The following is a 21,428-nucleotide window of genomic DNA, read 5'->3' as shown; positions in this document are numbered from 1 at the left end:
CCAAGTCTTCCATCATTTTATTGCATCCCTAAATATGTTGTGTGCATCATCTTTTACCCAATTTTCAGTCTAAAGTATTTGGAAAATTTGGGATCTCAACTAGTATTTAAAAATGAGTTTTTGTGGGATTTGGTACAACATTTGGCTGCACAGAATACATTTGAATTTAGTGTCTATATAAAGACGATGACACAGATGTAAACAATATGCCTATGCATTTCCATGCGTCACCAGTTGTGTTTCATTTTAATTTCGGAATGCAGAAAACAGCCTTATTATACTGTTATTGACCATGGCCAAGAGGTGGCCGTCTATCATCGGTAAAACGCATTTGATTTCCAAAAAAACTAAAGTATTTTATGACAAAAAGTCGACAACAGCCAGTTTCACATGTGGTAAAAAGTTTTAATTCCAATCCTTGGTCTGCATGTACAAATATCTATAAAAAGTGATCACTTTCACTCTTTGTTATGTACATTTTGCAGCACTGGGTTAACTTTGGACCGACAAGAGGACAGAGGGGACAGAGGGACGATACAAGATAGTGGTGTTTTTCTCCTCCTACACATCCATCAGTTTAGTCAGTCTCCATTAATTCCATTCAAGTGCTCAGAAGTCACTCTGCTGTACATTTCTCCCACACCAACAGGATGCATACATACAGTAGGCAAAATGATTCATCAAAGCACTGCCATGATTCAAACACGATACAGTCAAACCATGCAAGCAGACGTCACCCAGTACTCAAGTTCCATATATATATATTTATAATCTATTATCTTAAAATCTAGATATGAAGCTTATAGTACAAGAAATAAAAATTGCAACACAAACGTTAACATTTTTAATGCTAAACCTTCTGTTGTGTTGACAGACATTTTACCCAGATCTGATTTGAAATATATCCTTCTTATCGGTGAGGAATGTGGGTTAGCCACAAGCTAATGCATGACAAAACAAGGGATGGCACCTGTTTCTCAGCTTATGTATGAGTGTGTTTGTGTCTGTTGTACAAGTCTGCTTTTGTATCACATTCTTTGGAAATAGCTGCAACAAATAAAATTGAGGAAAATAAAGATGGAAGGGAAACATTTATACGTAGAGTTTAAAATTTGAAAAGGACAAAACACCAATAGGGACGTAGCTGTGAGGATTCTGAAAAACCTTATGTTAAAAGACAGGAATGCTCCAAAATAGTGACAGAAATAAATTAAAAAGGAACCCACATTCATTTGTAGTATTTAAAGCCGTACTCGAGGCGGATATATTAAAGGACCAACAAGGAAACAATCATTTTTACCACCTCACCCTCTGCATGCCGTAATGGCATTAGATGTGTGTGTGTGTGTGTGTGTGTGTGTGTGTGTGTGTGTGTGTGTGTGTGTGTTTAATGCACACACGCATTTGTGTTGAGTGTTAAGCATTCACTTGTGATTCCCCTGATAATTTATCGTTGAGTCATCAAACAGAGGGTTCTTCACTTCCATCTCCCCGGTCTGTCAAAGAGAGAGAAAAAAAAAGGATTCTCACTAAGTAATGAAACTGCATCAGAAATGATTAGTTTTTTTAGTGTGTTTTGCACGTGTGTATTTGTACTCACTGGTGCAAGTCCGGGGCACTCATATACCGTGAAGTCTCCTCCCACTTCTTCCTCATCTGATGTGACCTCGTTGTCAGGGACTTTTTGTTCAGGTTTGTGACTGCAGAAGAAAAATAGATACTTGAGTTGAGGATGTGGTTACAAATCTATTTCACAAGAATAAAAATAGATATAGAAAAAGAGGTGAAAGTGTAAAACAAAAAAGGGGGGGGGGGAAACTTACTTCCCCACTGAGAGCATTTGCTGTTTTTGATGTTGGTAGTGATACATTTGAGCACTTTGGGCCAGAGTCTTATCTCCCATCTGGAGGGACAGAACAGAAGAAGGAAGCCAGGGTGACACATTTGAAAATGAAGCCATTTTTTTTCCTGTGACGCATCTTGTGGTTATTGCAGAAGAAGAAGTGAAACATGGACACAAAGGCAGAGCTCTGACAATAGAAGTTAGGTGAAGGACGGTAGAGATGTTCACTTACCGAGGTGCCATTGGCTTGGACAGCAGGCACGCCCGTCTCTCTGAAAGCAGGGTAGTCCACCTTCTGGGCTAAACGCGATTCTTTCTGCAACCTGTGAGGGGGGGGGGGGGAATCAAATAAAGTTAGACTTTGATTTTAAACAGTCAAACGACTGTAATATATTTGTATCAAAGACCAAAACTGTGAGTTCTTCTGATCAAAATTAAGTGAAATTTACTGAAATGACCACTGGTCAAAAGATTACGTTCCTTTTCAACCATCGGTGCTAATGGGGATTCCTTTGGTTCAACTAATCTCTTAAACGCTCCAAAAGATTTTGGAGTAATCGATGATTGATCAAAAAATAGAGTACAGTTTAATTTTTGTTATTAATTCATGAGCATTAAAACAATACAAACTCATATTGGTGTTTGTATCACATTTAATGTTGTTCAGAGAATTCCAAAAGTCATCAGTAATTTAGATTTCTCTGCGGCTACCCACAAACTTGTGTGTCATGTGACTTACTTGACGTAACAGACGGTTGCCAGAAGTATCGCCACGGTGCCCACAACCACGCACAGCGAGATCATGACTGCAGGTTTGATATGAAAAGAAAAATGAACAAGAGGATGTTAGGGAGTAAGAAATGATCAATTAAGTGGGATTCAGATGACTAGCCTGTTGAGACACTTCTTATGGCACTAAATATCATTATATCTAAGCTCATTTGCTCATTATAAGTCATCATGGTCATCTTGGGTAATATCGAGTGCATCATAAAAGCAAAGAACACACCCTGGGATCAAAATAATCAACAGTTCTTTGGTAAGAACTGTTTAAAAAAATTATAATTCTGGCAATCATCCAGTCAGGAGACAACTAATGAAGCTGTCAAAATGACTCAAATTTGAACATAATCCATCATCTGTTCACACCCATTCACTTGTACTAGCGCCCTGAAGGGACATAAAATCATACTTACTGACAATAACATTGTCATTCTTGGGTGTTGGCACGGCTATTGGACCACCTCTGCCCTTCAGTCCAGTGGCCCTGGGCTGGGGGGTCATCGTGGTGGTGTTTGGAGTAGTAGACTCTGCGTTGAGACGCACCGATTTATCAGACTGACGATCCTGGGCTTTCTGTTTGTGTACGGAGGCATCTGTCTTCCTTTCTTTAACATCTGTCTGAGAGGTGACGGCAGCTGGAGAGAGAGAGAGAGAGAGGAAGACAAGAACAGCGGCAGAGTCACAATCAAAGTCCCATGGGGATGACTGTCAAGAGGATCACTATACAATAATCACTCTTTTACAGTAGAAGCTTTGGGTTCTTACCAAGTAATTGAGGTTCCTTTTTTGGTGGTGTTATCTCCAACACTTCCTGTTTTTCAATGACAGAGTGAATATAGTCGATCTCCTCATCCGGGTCATGGTAGGATGTCACTTTGCCTACAGATCAAACAAAGAGACAAAGTGTCACTCGTAAACCTCTACACAAATGCAACTTGCAGTCTGTAAGTACAACCTGCAAATACATTTTCAAATGCAACAGGAAATCCACATTGCATAAAACGCTGGGCCACTCACAGCCAAACTAAAGGCTCCTCCTTAATGCAAACAAAGCGCATCCATTCATACACATATACAGTCACTTTGGAGTTAACAGAGCAAGACACCCATGGCTGAGATCACCATATTAACCAATAGTATATTGATGTCACAACCCACAATTAATACCATCAGAATGACCAAACAGAGGAGTAACTGGGTTTTTCTTCTATCGTGGATTCTTTTCACTGTCTTATTCTATTCATTTATCTGCAATTTTTTTTAAATCTATCATTTGGTCTAAAAATGTCAGAAAATGGAGCGATATAACAAATACTCACCACTTAGAAAGTTGAACTAGGCAATGTTGATCTATTTTTATTTTAAAAAATGACCAGAAAATGTTATCAAAATTGTTAGATTCCCCCTCTGACAGTCCTCTAATAGAGCAATCGGCTCTAATTTCCCTAGTTGTTCTCCCTAATCGTGACTCATAGCTTTAGATTGAGCTTTTCTAGGTCTGGCAAACATAATTCTGAAGCTTGCCCACGCACACGACTGTAGATTCATGCGTACATTATCTTGTGTACGCAAGGCAGAGACACAGATGCACATGCATATGGCTTAGGCACGCATACATGGCTTTCCCCCAACCTCTACATGTGTTTTTTCCATGACTTTCCTCTGAAGTGATGGTACAAGGGAGTGTGTCCATGTGTGTTGTTTGTTTGTGGACTGAAAATAAAGGGAGACAATACTAAACTGTTGTTAACAGCCTTTACGCCCAGACAGTGAGCCACATTCCTGCATCACTGGCGAGGTCTCCAGGGCGACCAGGGCCCAAGTGCCTGTGTGTGTGGCCGGGGGAGGAAGCACCGCAGGGGGGGCAAGAGCAATCCGCCCAACCTCGGCTTGACTGGGGCTTCAGTTGCCACACTCACAATAGATCCCATAGCTCACTGCTAATGCAGGTGATCAAAGTGCTATTTCCCTCTATGAAGTTACCCCACAATATATCAAATACCAAATTGTAGGTGTTCGCACTCCAAGCTTGAGAGACAGGTAAAGTTACGAAGAAAGAAGTCAGGAATTTTTAAGCAGCTCATGCCAGAGCACCATACTATCCATTCAGCATCCTGGGCAAATACATTTGGATTCCATGTAAAACCCAGTGAGAAAAACTAAATAACTAAGTGTTAATCTATTCTAAATTAATGTTATTAAACAACATAACAACCACCCATGTTACATTTATGATTACAGAGTCACTTTCGCTCCAGAAGGCCGGCCATCTGGCTGAGCTAATGTGTATGATATGACATGCCAGCACTTTCACTGCCTGCTTTGTTTTTTTCTTATACCCCCAACACTAATGGCCATTTAGTGCACTCCATAGCAGGTGTCTGTGGAGGCGGGATGCACCATCTGTACTTTGCAGGTGGCAAAGGAGAGCTCCAACCGTGCCCATGCTCAGGCTGGGAGCATGTGCTAATGCAGGATTATACAGTATTTTAAAAGGAGGCTCAAAAAAGAGATGTATTGGTGGTGTTTATAAAGCTTGATTCAAAAATCAAAATGGTTAAATATGGATGAGCAGTATACATTCACAGGGAAATCCTCAAGGACCCCACTGAGACCGCAAGTTGACAATTCACCAAAAAAAGAAGTGTTGGTGGTGCTTGTGTGTATGTGTGTGGTTTGTCACACACTGGCTAAGCACGCACACCTCTCCTTGTGTAAGAGAGTTTTGTCACTGGCTTGATAATGACCCATAACCTCTTGAGAGGCACCCAGGGGGCAGTTGGGTACAACAAACAAACACTAAACAGCTCAACAGGAATTGAGGGTCACACACATCTGTGCTGTTTAATTTTCCCACTTAAAAACCATTTACATTTCTTCCTTCCCCCACCTTCCAAAACCACATACAGACAGACACAAGCGCTTACTTCCTGCCTCCGGGTGGTTTTGGGTCACAGTTGTGTTGAAACGGCTGAAGGTGCTGTGATGTTATTATATCCGAACAGTAGAAAACACACACACACACACACACACACACAAATATAAAAAAATATCTGTTGAGGGTCTCTTTTTGCACTGAAACTTGCCATGGAGAAAAAAATGCAATACAATTTGGACAAAAACAATCTTTGAGCAGGATATCATTAGCAACGTCTGGTAGATTTATAAACTGGCATTATATTCAGCAAATATGGCTGCAAGTATAATTTTATCATTTTGATGATACACTTATTTCGTTTAACATGTGAAATGTCAAATTTGTCAAATTAATGATAACACATTAACTGAGAAATGATTTACTCAAATCACCAATCATTTGTGTGATTGATATTTTGTCACTCAACAGATTATTTAAGTGCTACAACAAAGCTTATCAAACTAAAACCTAGTTTGATAAGTGAGTTCTTAGAAGGTGAAAGGCAGACTGTGTAACTGAGCCCAGTGCCTCCCCCCCCCTCATGTCCTCAGTCCTGTCCACAGATTATTGATTTACACTCAGGGTGTCCTGCTGCCCTCTAGTGTATACAGAAATATAACACCAGCAAGAGACACACTGAATAGAGGTCAGTTCATTCACACATTCTCTAAAACCTATAGGCTGACTTTAAAGCTAACAAAATACAAGAAAAGGACCCAGCTACTTTTGGTCTCTCTCATTCATGTGTTCTTTCCACAGTGTTTGGAGAAAAGCATCTTCACGGCGGTTAAAAGGAAACAGACCAAAAAGGTCACAGTTTCTCATATCTTCTTTATTAGTTCAAACGAGGGAGTGATACTCAGTTAAAGTGGCATTGTGCTTGTGAAATCCTTAGTTGGTTAGGTGATGTACCTTACAAAGAACTGTGTCAGTGAGTCAGTGCCTATAAAAAGTTCAGTTGCAGTTGACGGCGGGCTTGTGCTTCGTGTCAATACAGGAAATGTTTTAACCTTTAATAAACAGTCCCACCTGTCCATTCAAAGTCTGCAATAAACCACTGAAAAACATAACACCCATTTTAGTCAAAATGTACTGTAGGTCGGTTACCGGTGTTGCCTTCTTCATTTAATACATTTTATCCAATATACTTAAAAGATTTGAATTTTGTTCTCAAAAATGAACATGCAAGACACACAATAATCTGCCTAAGCAAAATAACAGCTCATATTCATTCACTGACATATTTATCTTGTGTCCTATTTGTCTTCTTCTCATTCACACTCAGTTACAGTCCTTGACCGCAGGTGTTGATAGCATCAATATTGCAGAAGCAATCATTGTGCTTATCTCCACCACATGACCCCGCCAGCAGCTGTGAACTGTTGCTGCTGTTACTGTTGTTGCCGAGGTGGAAGAGGTCAGAATGGATGTGTAGGTCCATTACTGAGGAACTGGTGTCCACTTCCTGCTCAATTTGTAATAAATAAATGACTTTCAATGCCTTGGCTGAACATTATACTGTACATTTCATCACAGAGTTACAATGTGTAACTGTTGTGTAGTGTAGATTTTTTTTAAACATGTGGACACAATTTCAGACTGATTTAGTTGTATTAAGTGGAACAGTGGTACCTATGTAAACTGTGAGATGAAAACAGAAATCAATTAATTTTTTTCATAAAACAGTGCTGAGATCAAATGTTGACACCATTAATTTTGACCAGTTAAATGCAGTGTGATTTGTTAGCCATTCAATAGCGTAGAATAATGTCTATAACTGTAGTTTGGCCTTCCATTAGTTTAGTTATCCAACTTCATGTTACCAAAGTAAACTGCTGCAGGATATTTGTTCATGTTGCGAGTTGCTGAGCCACTCCAACAGTTTTTTACAGTTTGTTGATTGCTCTTTTTTTGTGGTGTGCTGCATTCTATAAACAGATATAAACATGGAGACACAAAAACCGTGAGTCCAATTTAGGTAAATAAGTGGATTTTGCGAGAGAAAGAGCTACAACAGGATAGAGAAAGACAGTATGGGCTACTTGGAGACAGCCATACCTTTAGCATACAGTATAAGTTACTGCTTCTAAAGAATACATACATTCACAGAATGTCTGTGCCTCACCTGAACAAGGACGTGGCTTCGAGGCATATTGTATGTTTACCAATGGCAGTGCACGCCTCTATGTCAAATACAAGCAGGTCTTACTTCCAATACAAAGTGCTGCCATCCTCACTTGTTCACCTACTGTGCACTTTAAGCCTATCTGAACTACGAAACAAATTGAAACATTTCACACAGCAGAATAACCTTGACTTCCTGCAATTTACAGACAATCAACATACATAACCCAGACAAGTATAAAGGCCAAGGGGTAGTATAATAATGTATGACAGAAGTGCTGGTGTAATAATTGTGAATGCAATATACTGTATAAGGGAGGGAAGTATAATTTACGGAAGAGGATTTTATAAAGAGGAGCGTCGGTTTACATTTTAGTAGGCTGGAAGATTGTTATTAGTGCAGTGGAATGGAAACATGTTGATTTTAATAATTGCAGTAGCCTATTTGTTTTATCCCTGTGAAGATGCAGCCATGCAGATGGAGATCTTAAAAGCCAATGTTTTTAAAGGCCATTTGTGAATTCTATTGTGAAAATGTAAGAGCATAAACAATGGTAAACAAATAAATGTTGTCACTAAATGTGATTAAACTTAAGACCTTAATATCAGATTATTAGACAGCCTTATTAGCAGAGGCTGTGTAGAATTCAAGACGTGGTACAGTAGCAAGGGGTAAAGTAGCCTTATAGCAGTAGCTACAGGTAAGGACCTCTGAATTTAATGTGACAAGCTGCAGGCAGCCAAAAGAGTCACGGGGTGGCATCCTGGATAAACTTGGCTGCTCTCCTTCATTTATTCTAAGGACATTTTTACATACTGATACTTCGGTACACAGAGATTTGGAATTATGGGGGGGGGGGGGGGGGGGTTCAATCATAATAATAATTCTCTCAAAACATATATCTGAAAAAACATGTGTTATGATTTTATTGCTATATTATAAAAGCTGACAATTGGTCAACAGTGCAGGGCCAGTGTGTCAGCTATATGATGAGAGATGTGGTTTTGGAAGACTGAAATTAGATCATTTTCTGATGCGTACTGTGCTTGCTGAAAAAAACAAAGATTTGAGCCATGAGCTTGCAAATACACACAGTACTACAGAGCATGAACAGACTCATTGGGAGTGCAGGCAAATCACACATGACATTTTTAGTCTGGAAAATGTACTTTTTCCTGCCTTAGCAAGCACACAAAAAAAAATGATCACGAATCAATTGTTCAGTTTGCAAAGCACGCACCATCGAATTTCCTCTGAGGTGACCACGCTGTCAATGCGGAGGTGTGATCTTCAGTCAAAAAAAAATGCAGCTCTTTATTGTGTGTTGATGCAAGAGAGACAAACCAACATAAATCAAATATTGTATATTCAGGAGACAGACATTTTAGTAATTTAATGGGTTTGTGTATATGCGTGTGTGCATGTCAGCGTGAAAAAGAGAAAGGATCAGTCTAGAATGTAGGATCACTGTGTTCTGGAGTCTCTTGGGGGGTTTATATAACCATTTTAGGGAGCTTAGTGTCGGCCTACCGTGCGCAAAAATTACAACGCCCACATGAACACACACAATGCACATCACATACTCAGTATACAAAATATCCTTTTCTCATGCACAACCTTTTTGTCTCCCAATAAATTCTCACACTCATCTCCTCCTCATGTTTACTTCCCCCTCTGATGCTGCTGCCAATCATTTGAGCCAAAGTCTGTGCTGTATCCTCTCCTGCCGCAGACCCATCTAAATTATTAATCCTGCAGAGAGCACACTTGTGCCCAGCAGCGCACATAAATACACACAGTCACACACACACACACACACACACACACACACACACACACAGGCAAGCCATGATGTTTTTTTTATTTCATTTCTTTTGACTCCTACGACGTCATGTTGAAACACAGTGTAGGCAGGCTACGTGCCAGCATGCGGGATGTCATGGAAATCAGTCAAATAAGATTTATTTTTTGCAGGAATTGAATGACATTGAATTCTGTGATGGAGATGAAGGGCAATAGAGAGAGAGAGAGAGAGGTGCATGTCATCTAAGTGATTAAAAACCCGCCAGTGCAGGGGGCGTGCGGGTGTGTGTGTGTGTGTCTGTGTGTGTGTGGCAAACACACAGACACACAGCAGGAGGGGGCAGGGGCAGATTAAAAGACACAGAGGATCAGAGCGTACAATAGTTGTCAGCAATATGGATGGGGCGAGGGAGCGAGAGAGAAGGGAATAAACAGGGAGAATGACATGGGAGGAGAAGCAGAGCACAGAATCAATAAGCAACCGAGAGAAAGAGGTGGATTGCAAGTGAGACGTCAGGCACAGAGAGAAAAGAGTCAGCAACAGAAAACAAATGTGCAGCGAAGGTGTTAAAGAAAAAAACAGAGAAAGCGAGTCAGTAAAAATCTACGTGCTGCACTGTAATCATTTGAACATAACCGGAATGAAGCGATCATTGTGTCACTAATTTAAAACGTATCCTACTGGAACAGAGGTTGTGATTTAAATCAAGCATAACCTTCAGTCTTCAAATTACATCTCGTCAAGCTGTGTCTCTCGTGTGTTTTCATTCAGCTAAGCCACAACACAAGCCAGTCCATCTGTCTAGAAAACAGTGAAGAATACCCAATCTCCTTTGTTTTGTGCGACCAATAGAGCAACATCTAAAAAAAAGTGATATCAAAGAAATACAGGCAACAAATCCTCACAAGCTGGAACAGAATATTTTGACATTTCTGCTAAAAAAAATTACCTAAAAACGATATATCTCTATCAACAAAATATCTGCAGATTAATCGTTTTTGACAAACAACTGATGAATTGATCAACTAATCCTTTCAGCTCTAGTAATGGGAGCGTAGCGAGGTGTGCTGGACTGTTTCTATACAAGGGACAACGATATAATTCAAACAGACTTTTTTTGTTCTCTCCCTGACAAAGTTTGATATTTTGTATTTTACAAATAAGTGACAATGTTATTCATCGTCAAAACCAGTGGTGCATTCTAAATTCAGTATTTTGACAGTGATGATAGAAGATTTGTAATGAGCTTGCAGGGTAACTGACATCCTTCCATGTCATAAATCTCATGTAAAATTACCTTTTTCTTTGAATATGCACTGCCACTGACTGAGTTAGTCAGTCAGACTGAATGCAACGCTGCATGAGTGTGTTTGCTTGTCTATGAAGTGTTTTCTTATTTCGTACCATGCTGATGGTGCTTCTTCCTCGCCACACAGTGTCCGTCCTCGTTCTCCACCAATGAGGAGAGGCAGGGCCCACAGTGGGAGGAGCCGGGCTTGCAGAGGTGGCGTCCCTCTTTGGCACAGTCTATATGGCGAGGGCAATTTCTGACAGCTGTGTAAGAGAGAGAGAGAGAGAGAGAGAGAGAGAGAGAGAGAGAGAGAGAGAGAGAGAGAGAGAGAGAGAGAGAGAGAGAGAGAGAGAGAGAGAGAGAGACAACACCAGGTCCATTAGTATCCCAAATAAACTGCTGTGATAATACTGAAATTATGATTTTAATGAGACAATTAAGAAGTACTATTAAAAAAAAATGCTCTCAATAATAGAGGCTTCAACATAACAACCAACACTCTTTTTATTAGTGGATGACGTGTCAGCTTGTTCAGCTCCGTTCTCAAATGAGACATCTGCCCCTCCATGCTGATGTCAGAGTTACATCAGCTTCACAGACTTTTTTGAAGACTGCTTTTAGTGCTTGCTGCAAATTCAACACAGCTTTTTCACATGGGCAAGATTTGCCATTGCCAGATAGGACAAGAATGTTGGCTGGTAAGAAAAGTACATTTTGAATCGTTTTCTGCCTTTCCCAATGTGGTGAGCGCTGCCCAACCTGTTGGGCCAACCAATGTAAAGAGTGTTCTATATACAGCTGCTCCCTTTCCAGATCTGCCCGAAATCAGGCTAAATAACCACTTGACCTGATTATGAGAACTGGTTTGATAAGACACAAAACCAAACAATGCATTAAACAGACACACATAGAAGCACAGCAGGTGTGTTCGATAGCACAGGGCGGATGGAGCAAATGGACCATCACCAGAGCAGATAATGAGACTAGCAGTGCTGCGCAGCGGGGCCAGCACAGTGGGTGTGGGCTGGATGTGTTGTAAGGTGGGAAGAGAGTGGATGTGTTTATAGGGATACCAGATCTCAAAAGGTCAGGCTTGTTTATTTCTATAGGGGACATATCTGTGTTGTCAATAATACCCTCTTTCTGAAAACGTGTTAAAAGATTGAGTGCGATCAGTGTGATTGCGGATTTTATTTTATGACTTGTACTTTAGTTTTTTTATCTACAGGAATGATTAAATGCATATTGTATTAAACAGTAAAAAAAATACATAATGTGTTCATCGCTACCTGTTCGATGTGGCATAAGTCATTTCTGTACATAAAAAAAAGAATAAAACATATGTTAAGTCATTTCTCCCATCTCAGCCTGATTCTTCCTCAAATGCTACATAGGAGGAGGGGAAATCTCAATGTACACCATGGCAACAAGGCCTGGCTGTAATGCAATGAAAGAGGTGTTAGTGAGGGAGGAGCACATGTGCAGACAGGAGGAGAGATGAAGAGCTGATAAGAGAGGGCCCAGGAGAGTGACACACACCACTCTGCCTTTTGTACACAAATCCATCCATTGATGATACATTATTATCCCCAATTATATTGTATTTGAATTGTCAACTGTATATACACTAATAATAGACCCTGTTGATGTTGCAGGATTTGTTCTTTACTAGTTGGTTTTGTTGTGTTTATTTCTTAATTTTGGAATTTGCTCATAGCTTTGCACTTGTGTGGATTGATTATTACAGGATAGATCCCACATACCCTGTGCTGCCCCTTTGGCACAATAACTACATTAATATTACATTTGAACTCATTTTTGTTTTACCTGGTGCAATAAAGCAACATCTACAAAACTCAACGTAGGAAAGCTTACTAAAAAGACTACTACTGCTAAGCTCATAACTTCCATAACATCGCAAAGCAGTGTGCAAAGCAAACACCCGAATAGAAAGACAAATACTAAGACGTACACATCACACACACACACACACACACACACACACACACACACACACACACACACACACACACACACACACACACACACACACACACACACACACACACACACACACACACACACACACACACACACACACACACACACACACACACACACACACACACACACACACACACACACACACACACACACACACACACACACACACACACACACACACACACACACACACACACACACACACACACACACACACACACACACACACACACACACACACACACACACACACACACACACACACACACACACACACACACACACACACACACACACACACACACACACACACACACACACACACACACACACACACACACACACATTGAAAAGGCTGATCAACATAAATGCATCATAGAGTCCCCGTCACTGACTGGTCATCCTCGGGGAGTGAAGCATGTGTAATCTGAGAAGCGTTGTTTTCCGTCCGGGGAGATCATTTCTTATTTTGGTGAACTAGGCCTATCTGTGGCATATGTTTTATTTCACTGTTGAATATGTTTCCCATGAATCTCATGCATCTAAACTAACATGCAGTTAGACAATTCCCCGAGCGTCATGGATGGTTGGTTGTTGTTCATAATCACACTTTGTATATTGGTCTGTTAGACTTAGCTTTATTCTTACACTGCTGTCCGGCACCAACATTTGAAAACAATGGCAGTATTCCAGATTTCTTGTTTACCCCTGTTGGGAGAAGCCTAACAAAAGGAGAGATTCTCACTAGCCTCAAACTGACCCAACAATTAGGTTAATGTACTACTCATCTTGATGCTGCTGCAACTAATAACTCATTTTGTGATTCATTTATCTGCCAATTAATTTAAAAAATATAATGTTGTGCATGAAATTGTACTAAAAAAAATTTAAAAATATATTAAAAAAGAGAAGAGAAGAGAAGAGAAGAGAGGAGAGGAGAGGAGAGGAGAGGAGAGGAGAGGAGAGGAGAGGAGAGGAGAGGAGAGGAGAGGAGAGGAGAGGAGAGGAGAGGAGAGGAGAGGAGAGGAGAGGAGAGGAGAGGAGAGGAGAGGAGAGGAGAGGAGAGGAGAGGAGAGGAGAGGAGAGTAGAGTAGAGTAGAGTAGAGTAGAGTAGAGTAGAGTAGAGTAGAGTAGAGTAGAGTAGAGTAGAGTAGAGTAGAGTAGAGTAGAGTAGAGTAGAGTAGAGTAGAGTAGAGTAGAGTAGAGTAGAGTAGAGTAGAGTAGAGTAGAGTAGAGTAGAGTAGAGTAGAGTAGAGTAGAGTAGAGTAGAGTAGAGTAGAGTAGAGTAGAGTAGAGTAGAGTAGAGTAGAGTAGAGTAGAGTAGAGTAGAGTAGAGTAGAGTAGAGTAGAGAAGAGAAGAGAAGAGAAGAGAAGAGAAGAGAAGAGAAGAGAAGAGAAGAGAAGAGAAGAGAAGAGAAGAGAAGAGAAGAGAAGGAAAAAAAGAAGGAACATGGCCATTGCAATACAGCCAAGCCTCAGGATCACAGGTGACTGTATTGACATATTGGTTCATTCGTGTAGCGATTACCCATAGCACATCTACTGTATGTCTCGACCTCATGTGTCATCATGTAGACAATTAGCAAGTCCTGCCACATAAATGAATCACTGGTGTTTAAGTCAAACAGGGGAGTGGCATTTAGTCATTTAGTTTGTTATGAAAGTGAGGCAATGTGTTATATGATATATATATATATATATATATATATATATATATATATATATATATATATATATATATATATATATATATATATATATATATATATAAATCTGTATTCTTTAATTAAATTGATCTATAATCTCAGCACCCTCAGTCAGCACTTCATCATGTTTGAAGTTAACATGGTGGAACCTATTGCAGTCACACCAACGGTGATTATTATTCTCCTCACACACACAAGGGGCCATAAATACAGACTCACACTTCAAGACACACACCTCTAGTACCTTCATTAGGAATGAGTGGGGAAGGCCAAGAAGAGTAAGAAAAAAACGGTGAGAAAAAGCAAAGCAAGTGTGAAAATCAAAGAAAATTGCCCTCAGTTGCACCAACAAGTACATTGTAATCATACGGTTTTGGGTGCACCAGTAGATAGAAAAAGGACAAGTAGTCTTCATTATTCTAATTATTATTTCAACAAACGCATGCTTACATAATTTTTTTAAACGCAGCTGAACCAATAAAGACGCTCGCCGTATTTATCTTGTGACAAAGCAGCTCACATCTAATTACCAGCATAACAAAGGAGCCACAAGAGAAGTGAATGTCAAATCTCCGTAGGAGGTGGCCTTGCAATCGACATGCCTCCCACACACAGACAGTGCTGTGTGGCTAATTAGAGAGTTCAATTAAGGAGGCAGAGATACAATAAATACACAACAACAGACAGGTAGGGGGATGGAGACGGAAGGAAATAAATAACACATCAGCTCGTTTGGTAATCGGAGAAGACTGTGGAACCAGTGAAAAATGACTTTTCTAACCATCTGGAGCTGCTGTTGCCAGGCTGTGTGCTTGAGTCAGCAGCAGCTCTGCTAGGACCAGGAGAGAGGCAAACAGAGGCATTCTCACTCACACAGCCTGGAAAACACACACACACACACACACACTTTCTATGTCGTTGTTAGCGCTGTGCTCCTTCAAGCTGTCCTGAGAGATTTAGAGTGAAAAAGCAGGAAATGGGCAGCCCGGGATGTCACACACTCCCATTGTGTGTGGTTCCTGACCCTCTGATAATAACAGACAGGAAGTATGCCAAACACTCCAACATCAAGTGGAAAACATTAAAGAGCTCTGCCTGGTGCTCTTCACTTTAAATCTGACCACACTGTATATCTCCACACTGCTTAAGTGCGTGTGTGTGCCTTTGTTCGTGTGTTGCTTTTTGTGTAAGCAAGCTGCTACGCTCCCGTATATCGGCTATGCCTCATTCTCTGCTGACAAAAACAAATAAATGCCAAGCAGCCTGTTTTCTAAAGCTTTGTTTTCATTGGCATCGTCGCGGACAGGCGCAAATATTGAATGATACCCGACGTAAGCAAATGAGACGACAGCAATTTGTCATTGTCAAATATTTTGCCATTGGGTTTAAGTGTTAGCCTCCGTCCGCTTTGTACTCCATCTATGTGCGCATATATGGGATTTGTCCACTGTTTTTACATTACTTTTGTTGTGTGCCTTGATTTTTCAAGAATCCATTTTAATTTTAATTCATAACAGATTAGCTCAAAGAAAATCCAAACAACCTCTTTTTTAACTCAAACCAGGTTTTCCATTGATTTTCAGGAAGGACTTCATTATCATGTTTGACGTTGATATTGTAAAACAAAAAAAAGGTCAACTGTCAAAGATGATTTCATTGATACTGCCCAAATAACGGTGTAGTAGCGGGCAATATCCACTCTAATACAGCTTACTATAAATGTAATAACACACTAACTAATAATTGTATTTTTAAGAACTAAGGATATAGAAAGAAAAATATTTTAGTTTGCCTAGCTTCTCCTTCAACAAATAACTAAAATTAAAATTCACATCTTGTGAACCTTGGATGAGCTGCTTGTTCTTTAGCAATGAGTGGCCATTAAAAACCACTTGTACTTGGATTTCAGGCAGGCCTCACACTGACAAAAGGAAAACACAGCATAGGTTTCAGAGTCCAGGGCTAATTTTTACTTCACAAAGGAAATTACTTAGTAGGTGTCTTTAACAACAATATAATGGAAACAGCAGCCGCAACCAACTTCGATAAATTAGTTTTATTTTCTGAAAATAGTGTCAGAGACTAAATTAGATGACTTAATGGAAGGCAGGATGGAAACTTCATCAGTATATCAGTATATCGAGTCATGTGTGCTTGTAGGTTTCACATCTTAATCTGATGCAGATCTGGGGCATGACTTAACGATGGGCGCGCACAAACACCACACACACACACACACACACACACACACACACACACACACACACACACACAATGAGGCATTCAATAAGCTGGTGGTTATGTGAGAAGAGTGAGCTAAAGGTGAAAAGGAAGTGAAAGAAGATTTTTAAAAAGTTGAAAGATTTCTTCTTTGATGGAATGTGAGTATGCAGAAAAGCGACGCGGAACAAGTCTTTGTTTGTTCTGTGCCCCCGCGGAGCAGTCATGTCTATCCTGCCTTATCTCTCTCCCTGTGTCTGTCATTTGTCTTTTCTGCGGCTGTAACTTCTGTCATGTCAGACAATGATGAGTCGTACCCGTAACACAATTACAGTGTCATCATCATTAGTGGAGCAGAGCAGCACAGCCTGCAGCAAACAGAACAAAGGTTAAAACGGATTTAAACAATGACAGCAAGAAGGTGGCAAACAAAAGCTCCTTGATTTTGTCTTTTTTTCAATTTTTTTTTTAATGGCCATCGCAGTTACTGTGTATTTCTTTAACTTAATTTCATAAGCAAACATGCTTTTTCTTTTTCTTCTTTTCTTTTTCTTAGCTGTGGTTTGTAAGTGTCCGCACCGACATTTGTGCTTCAGGTATACTGGGTGCTTCTGCTTTTATCTAAATCAGGTAACATGCTGTTCGTCTTCGTAAGGATGTGGGCTACACATCGATGCAAACCTGTGCATGCAAGACTGCTGACCTAGTAAATGTTGCTGTTTTCTGACTCGTCAGTATTATCACGAGATTGGATTAGAAAAAGACACCAGTGTTCTTATCAAAAGAAAGGTTATGGGTTAGTGTTGAAACTAGAGCAGCAAGCAGAGTGTGATTCATTTCCAGTGAAGCTCTGCTGACTGTGGCTTGATCTAATGGCTGTGAGAGCTCTGTAAGTTGATTAATTGTGGCCCTCTCTCATTTCCTGGAGAGGTCTGGTAGCTAGCTAGCAGGACACTCTCAAATGAAGGAAGCCAAAGGTCGGGGCAAAGTCAAAAAGAAAGAAAGAAAGAAAGAAAGAAAGAAAGAAAGAAAGAAAGAAAGAAAGAAAGAAAGAAAGAAAGAAAGAAAGAAAGAAAGAAAGAAAGAAAGAAAGAAAGAAAGAAAGAAAATGAGAAAGTGGAGGTTTGAAGAAAGCCACCAGAGCAAAGCCTGGGCTGACCACTTACTTTCTAGACCTCCAAGTTGTGACAACAAGTGACCACAATTGGGGCAGATCAATGAACTCAAATAGTATTTTCCAGTTCCGTTTGCGTAATTTCAGTACATGACGGTTTGCCGCCACATAATCGTCTGGTAATTTCCCCTTCTCTGTCACTAATGAACCCTGATGATGTCAGATGGCTCGCAAAAGCTACACAACAGATCCATTTGAAACCAGAATAAGCAGCTTTTTCAAAATGATTTCCTGGAAGAAGTGATTCACATAAAATATATACGTTAAAAAAACAGGAGGAGGAGGAGGAGGAGGATACAAATCATTACACATGAACCCGCTTCTCAGCTCAATGATCTTTATGTTCCCTGGGACTTTTTATTGCTTTCCATCCTCACTACAACACTGCTGATAACTAATTTTGCTGCAGGGCAGGGTGATTGAAACCAAGATGCTAGTGACTGTGTGTGTGTGTGAGTGTGTGTGTGTGTGTGTGTGTGTGTGTGTGAGTGTGAGTGTGAGTGTGAGTGTGAGTGTGAGTGTGAGTGTGAGTGTGAGTGTGAGTGTGAGTGTGCGTGTGCGTGTGCGTGTGCGTGTGTGTGTGTGTGAGAGAGAGACAGAGTGTGACACGTAAAGATTTGAATCGTTAAAGATTAATCCTGGTGGAAGAAAATGCCTGGAGGCAGTGGCTCTCTGGAATAATGATCACATCAATACCTACGTGGCTTTGGTGAATGACAGACAAACCCGGCATTTAAAGGTGACAGCACAACAATTATCCAGCCGCATTGAAATATGGAGAAGTGAAGATGACAGGGTTTTTTTACATGGGGAAAGATCAAATCAGATCAGCAAGAACCTGCGAATAAATTGTTTTTGGTCAGTGACTTTTCTGGCGCTGCTAATTCAACATGCGCCACAGAGCCTGGATCTCAGCATGTTAATAAAATGTATTCTGTATCGTGGCCAGCAGCAGACCAGAAAGGGTTTAATTAATCCACTGGGTGTATGGGGATTTTTAGTCGACGTCCATCCCAAGAACCAAGTGTTCTTTTAAAGCTTCCTGGCATATACTCACACACACGATGATGTGTCCATGTTTGATGAACCAACCACCTGATTGCTATGCATTTCATGCTGTTGACACACTCCAAAGAATAATCCTGAAACCTAACACTGACAGTCTCCAATACATATTGACCTTTAATAAAGTGAGGTTTACTTAAAAAGTGCCTCAAACACAATTATTGTGGGGCTATGTTATGCGCTGTAATGTAATCTCATATTTCATGCAAAATTCACCGTGGACTATTTCGCCTCGACTTGGTATTTCAACATGACATACGCAAACAATGGGCCACAGACAATGATACACTGTCTCACATTGTTATGAACAATCTACACATTGGGTGTCGAAAACGCACGCAGCACACAGGCACAATCTATACGACCGCTGATGACGTCAAACATTCTGAACATGTAGAGAACACCCAAGAGAAACATAGGACGCCAGGGTGTGTTGACACAGCGTTGTCCATTTCCATCTTATACAAAATTCTTTATCCTGACACTGGAAAACTTCTCTTCATCACCCTGGAGTTTTTCTCAGCATTGGCAAAGGAAATAAGGACATTTGCATAGGGTTTTGATTTATGACCAGATGAAAAAATGCTAAATCACTGGAAACAACAGCTGAGTCACATCCGTCTGCTGTGCACTGAGCAAAATTAAACTTCACATCCTCTCATGCACTGACGTCAGTGAGCTGGATGGATGGGTTATGGTTTGTGTTTTGTTGGTAATAAAATTAAATATGTAGCCTACATAATAATAAAGAAACCCTTAAAACCAAGTCAAGGCAGTAAATGTTAAGTGCAGTGTGTGTGTGTGTGTGTGTGTGTGTGTGTGTCTGTCTCAGATAAAGACTAAAGATTACATGCGAGTGGTCCAGCTGTTGGTTCTCCCACAGGGTTTCTGTGTTAAAAGCCGAGAAGTAGATTATCTTGGCCTGCACATATCCACAGCAATCATCACTGTGTGGACATTACCCATTGCGCACGCACATAAACGGGCGTAAGACTGCACTCAAAAATATCAACCTTTATCTAAAACACTGCTCAAACCTGTTTCTAGAGTAACCAGATACTTGGTTGAGAAAAGATGGATTCTTAAATGACTATTTTCAGAAAATAGAGTAATATCTTATCTGAATGCAGTTAGCCTACTGTTTAAATATAGGGTACACCACACAAAAAGTGCAACCAGTTGCTTGTTTTTTTTCCCCATTATCCAAACATTGTTAACCAAAGTATTTAGATTTAATGTTTTAAAATGTTATGTGTTTTAAAATAACACTGTGACTCAGTAACGTCACTTGAGAGATGCATTTATCATCATTAGATTTGAAATATTATGCTATAAATTGGTCAGTCAACTATTCAAAGAAAATTTAGGCTAAATTAATCAATAAATAATCTAAAAATGCAGCTCTTTATCACAACAAAAAACATTATAAAATGCACATGAATGCCCCATTAAAGTGAACCTATAACCTTTACATTTGGGCTGTATTAGTGTAATGTTAACAAAAGAACAATGTTGTGTAAGCACACAATGAAACTAGTGACCTAACAAGGAAGGGAATTTGTTTTGAGTTTTTCTTTCCATTGTTTTTTCCTCCATAGTCAATTTCCTTGTGCTCTTCACCGATACACCCACTTGTTTTAACCTGTCGAGAAAAACGGCCATCTGAACTCACTCCACACAATTGCTACTTTGTCAAAAACTAAATTGACACCGCTTTTTCTTATTTTTTTTCTTTTTACAGTAGCCAAAAAAACACTCTAATGTAGCCTATGTGTCATTCAAACGCTAGATTAAAAAGTCCTCTACACATATTACTGAGGAGACTGAAAAACAATCCCGTGATGTTTGAGGAATAACCCAACATTGGCTTCAATCATTTGGTTCGTCTGCTCGGTGTTGTGAATTTACCTGGAGGGCTGGCACTGACGTGGGCGATACAGAGCAGGACCGCGGCGAGCAGCAGCAGCGAGGCCCGGCGCTGGAGACCCTTCCGCGGGCTAAGGAGCAGCAGCATCCTTGAGGTCTTCTCGGGCACGGAGAACCGAAGACGGAGGTTGTTGTCATTCCCCCATCACTTTTGCACAATGTTTTTTTATTCCTTTTATAAGCGAGACGTCTTCAGCGAGAAGTGGATACAAAAGTGATAAGCCGAACAGGTCGCACCGGGGAGCAGTCTGTCCACAGAGTGCGCACTGTAATCCGTGGCAGAGCTAAAGATAGCGGAGCTCCAGGCAGGGAGGGAGGTAGGGGGTGCCCGTGTGTGAGTGTGCGCGCGTGTGTTTGACATGCTGCCTTCACAGTCTCCTCGTAAACTCATACAAAAATACAGACGTGTCTCCTTGTATTTTCCTCATTATCAAAGCCTAGCTAGGCTATTGAAACGTAAAATACACTTGGTATTTTACTTAAATGGAGCGTACAGGCTATCCTACATAATGGAAATTATTATTATTTTCACAAAAAGAAAAGGCAATTAGCATAGTTTAGCCTGCTTTG

General features: G+C 40.4%; 1 protein-coding gene across 1 annotated transcript; it reads right to left on the bottom strand.

Annotated features, from left to right (window-relative positions):
- Window positions 1–390: 390 nt before the first annotated feature.
- On the bottom strand, window positions 391–21,128 carry npdc1a (neural proliferation, differentiation and control, 1a). The gene is made up of 9 exons (XM_080047343.1): window positions 20,841–21,128; window positions 10,877–11,026; window positions 3,392–3,505; window positions 3,040–3,261; window positions 2,583–2,649; window positions 2,076–2,166; window positions 1,824–1,903; window positions 1,601–1,700; window positions 391–1,496 (listed from the first exon to the last, which is right to left on the bottom strand). The coding sequence occupies exons 1-9, from the start codon at window positions 20,944–20,946 to the stop codon at window positions 1,425–1,427; spliced, it is 1,002 nt and encodes a 333-aa protein (XP_079903469.1). The 5' UTR covers window positions 20,947–21,128; the 3' UTR covers window positions 391–1,424.
- Between the last annotated feature and the right edge of the window lie 300 nt (window positions 21,129–21,428).

The sequence above is a fragment of the Ammodytes marinus genome (genome assembly GCF_949987685.1).
Source record: "Ammodytes marinus genome assembly, chromosome: 18".
Taxonomy (NCBI): Eukaryota; Metazoa; Chordata; class Actinopteri; order Uranoscopiformes; family Ammodytidae; genus Ammodytes; species Ammodytes marinus.
Note: the sequence above shows the minus strand (reverse complement) of the source record. Positions and strands in the feature narration are given on the sequence as shown.

Bases quoted from the DNA above. Each gene is read 5' to 3' on its own strand.
- npdc1a (XM_080047343.1), bottom strand. From the start codon at position 20,946: ATGCTGCTGCTCCTTAGCCCGCGGAAGGGTCTCCAGCGCCGGGCCTCG. The intron at 2,650-3,039 runs GTAAGTATGATT...TCAAACCTGCAG, and splicing joins GAATGACAATGTTATTGTCA to TCATGATCTCGCTGTGCGTG. The intron at 2,167-2,582 runs GTAAGTCACATG...CCCCCCTCACAG, and splicing joins GCAACCGTCTGTTACGTCAA to GTTGCAGAAAGAATCGCGTT.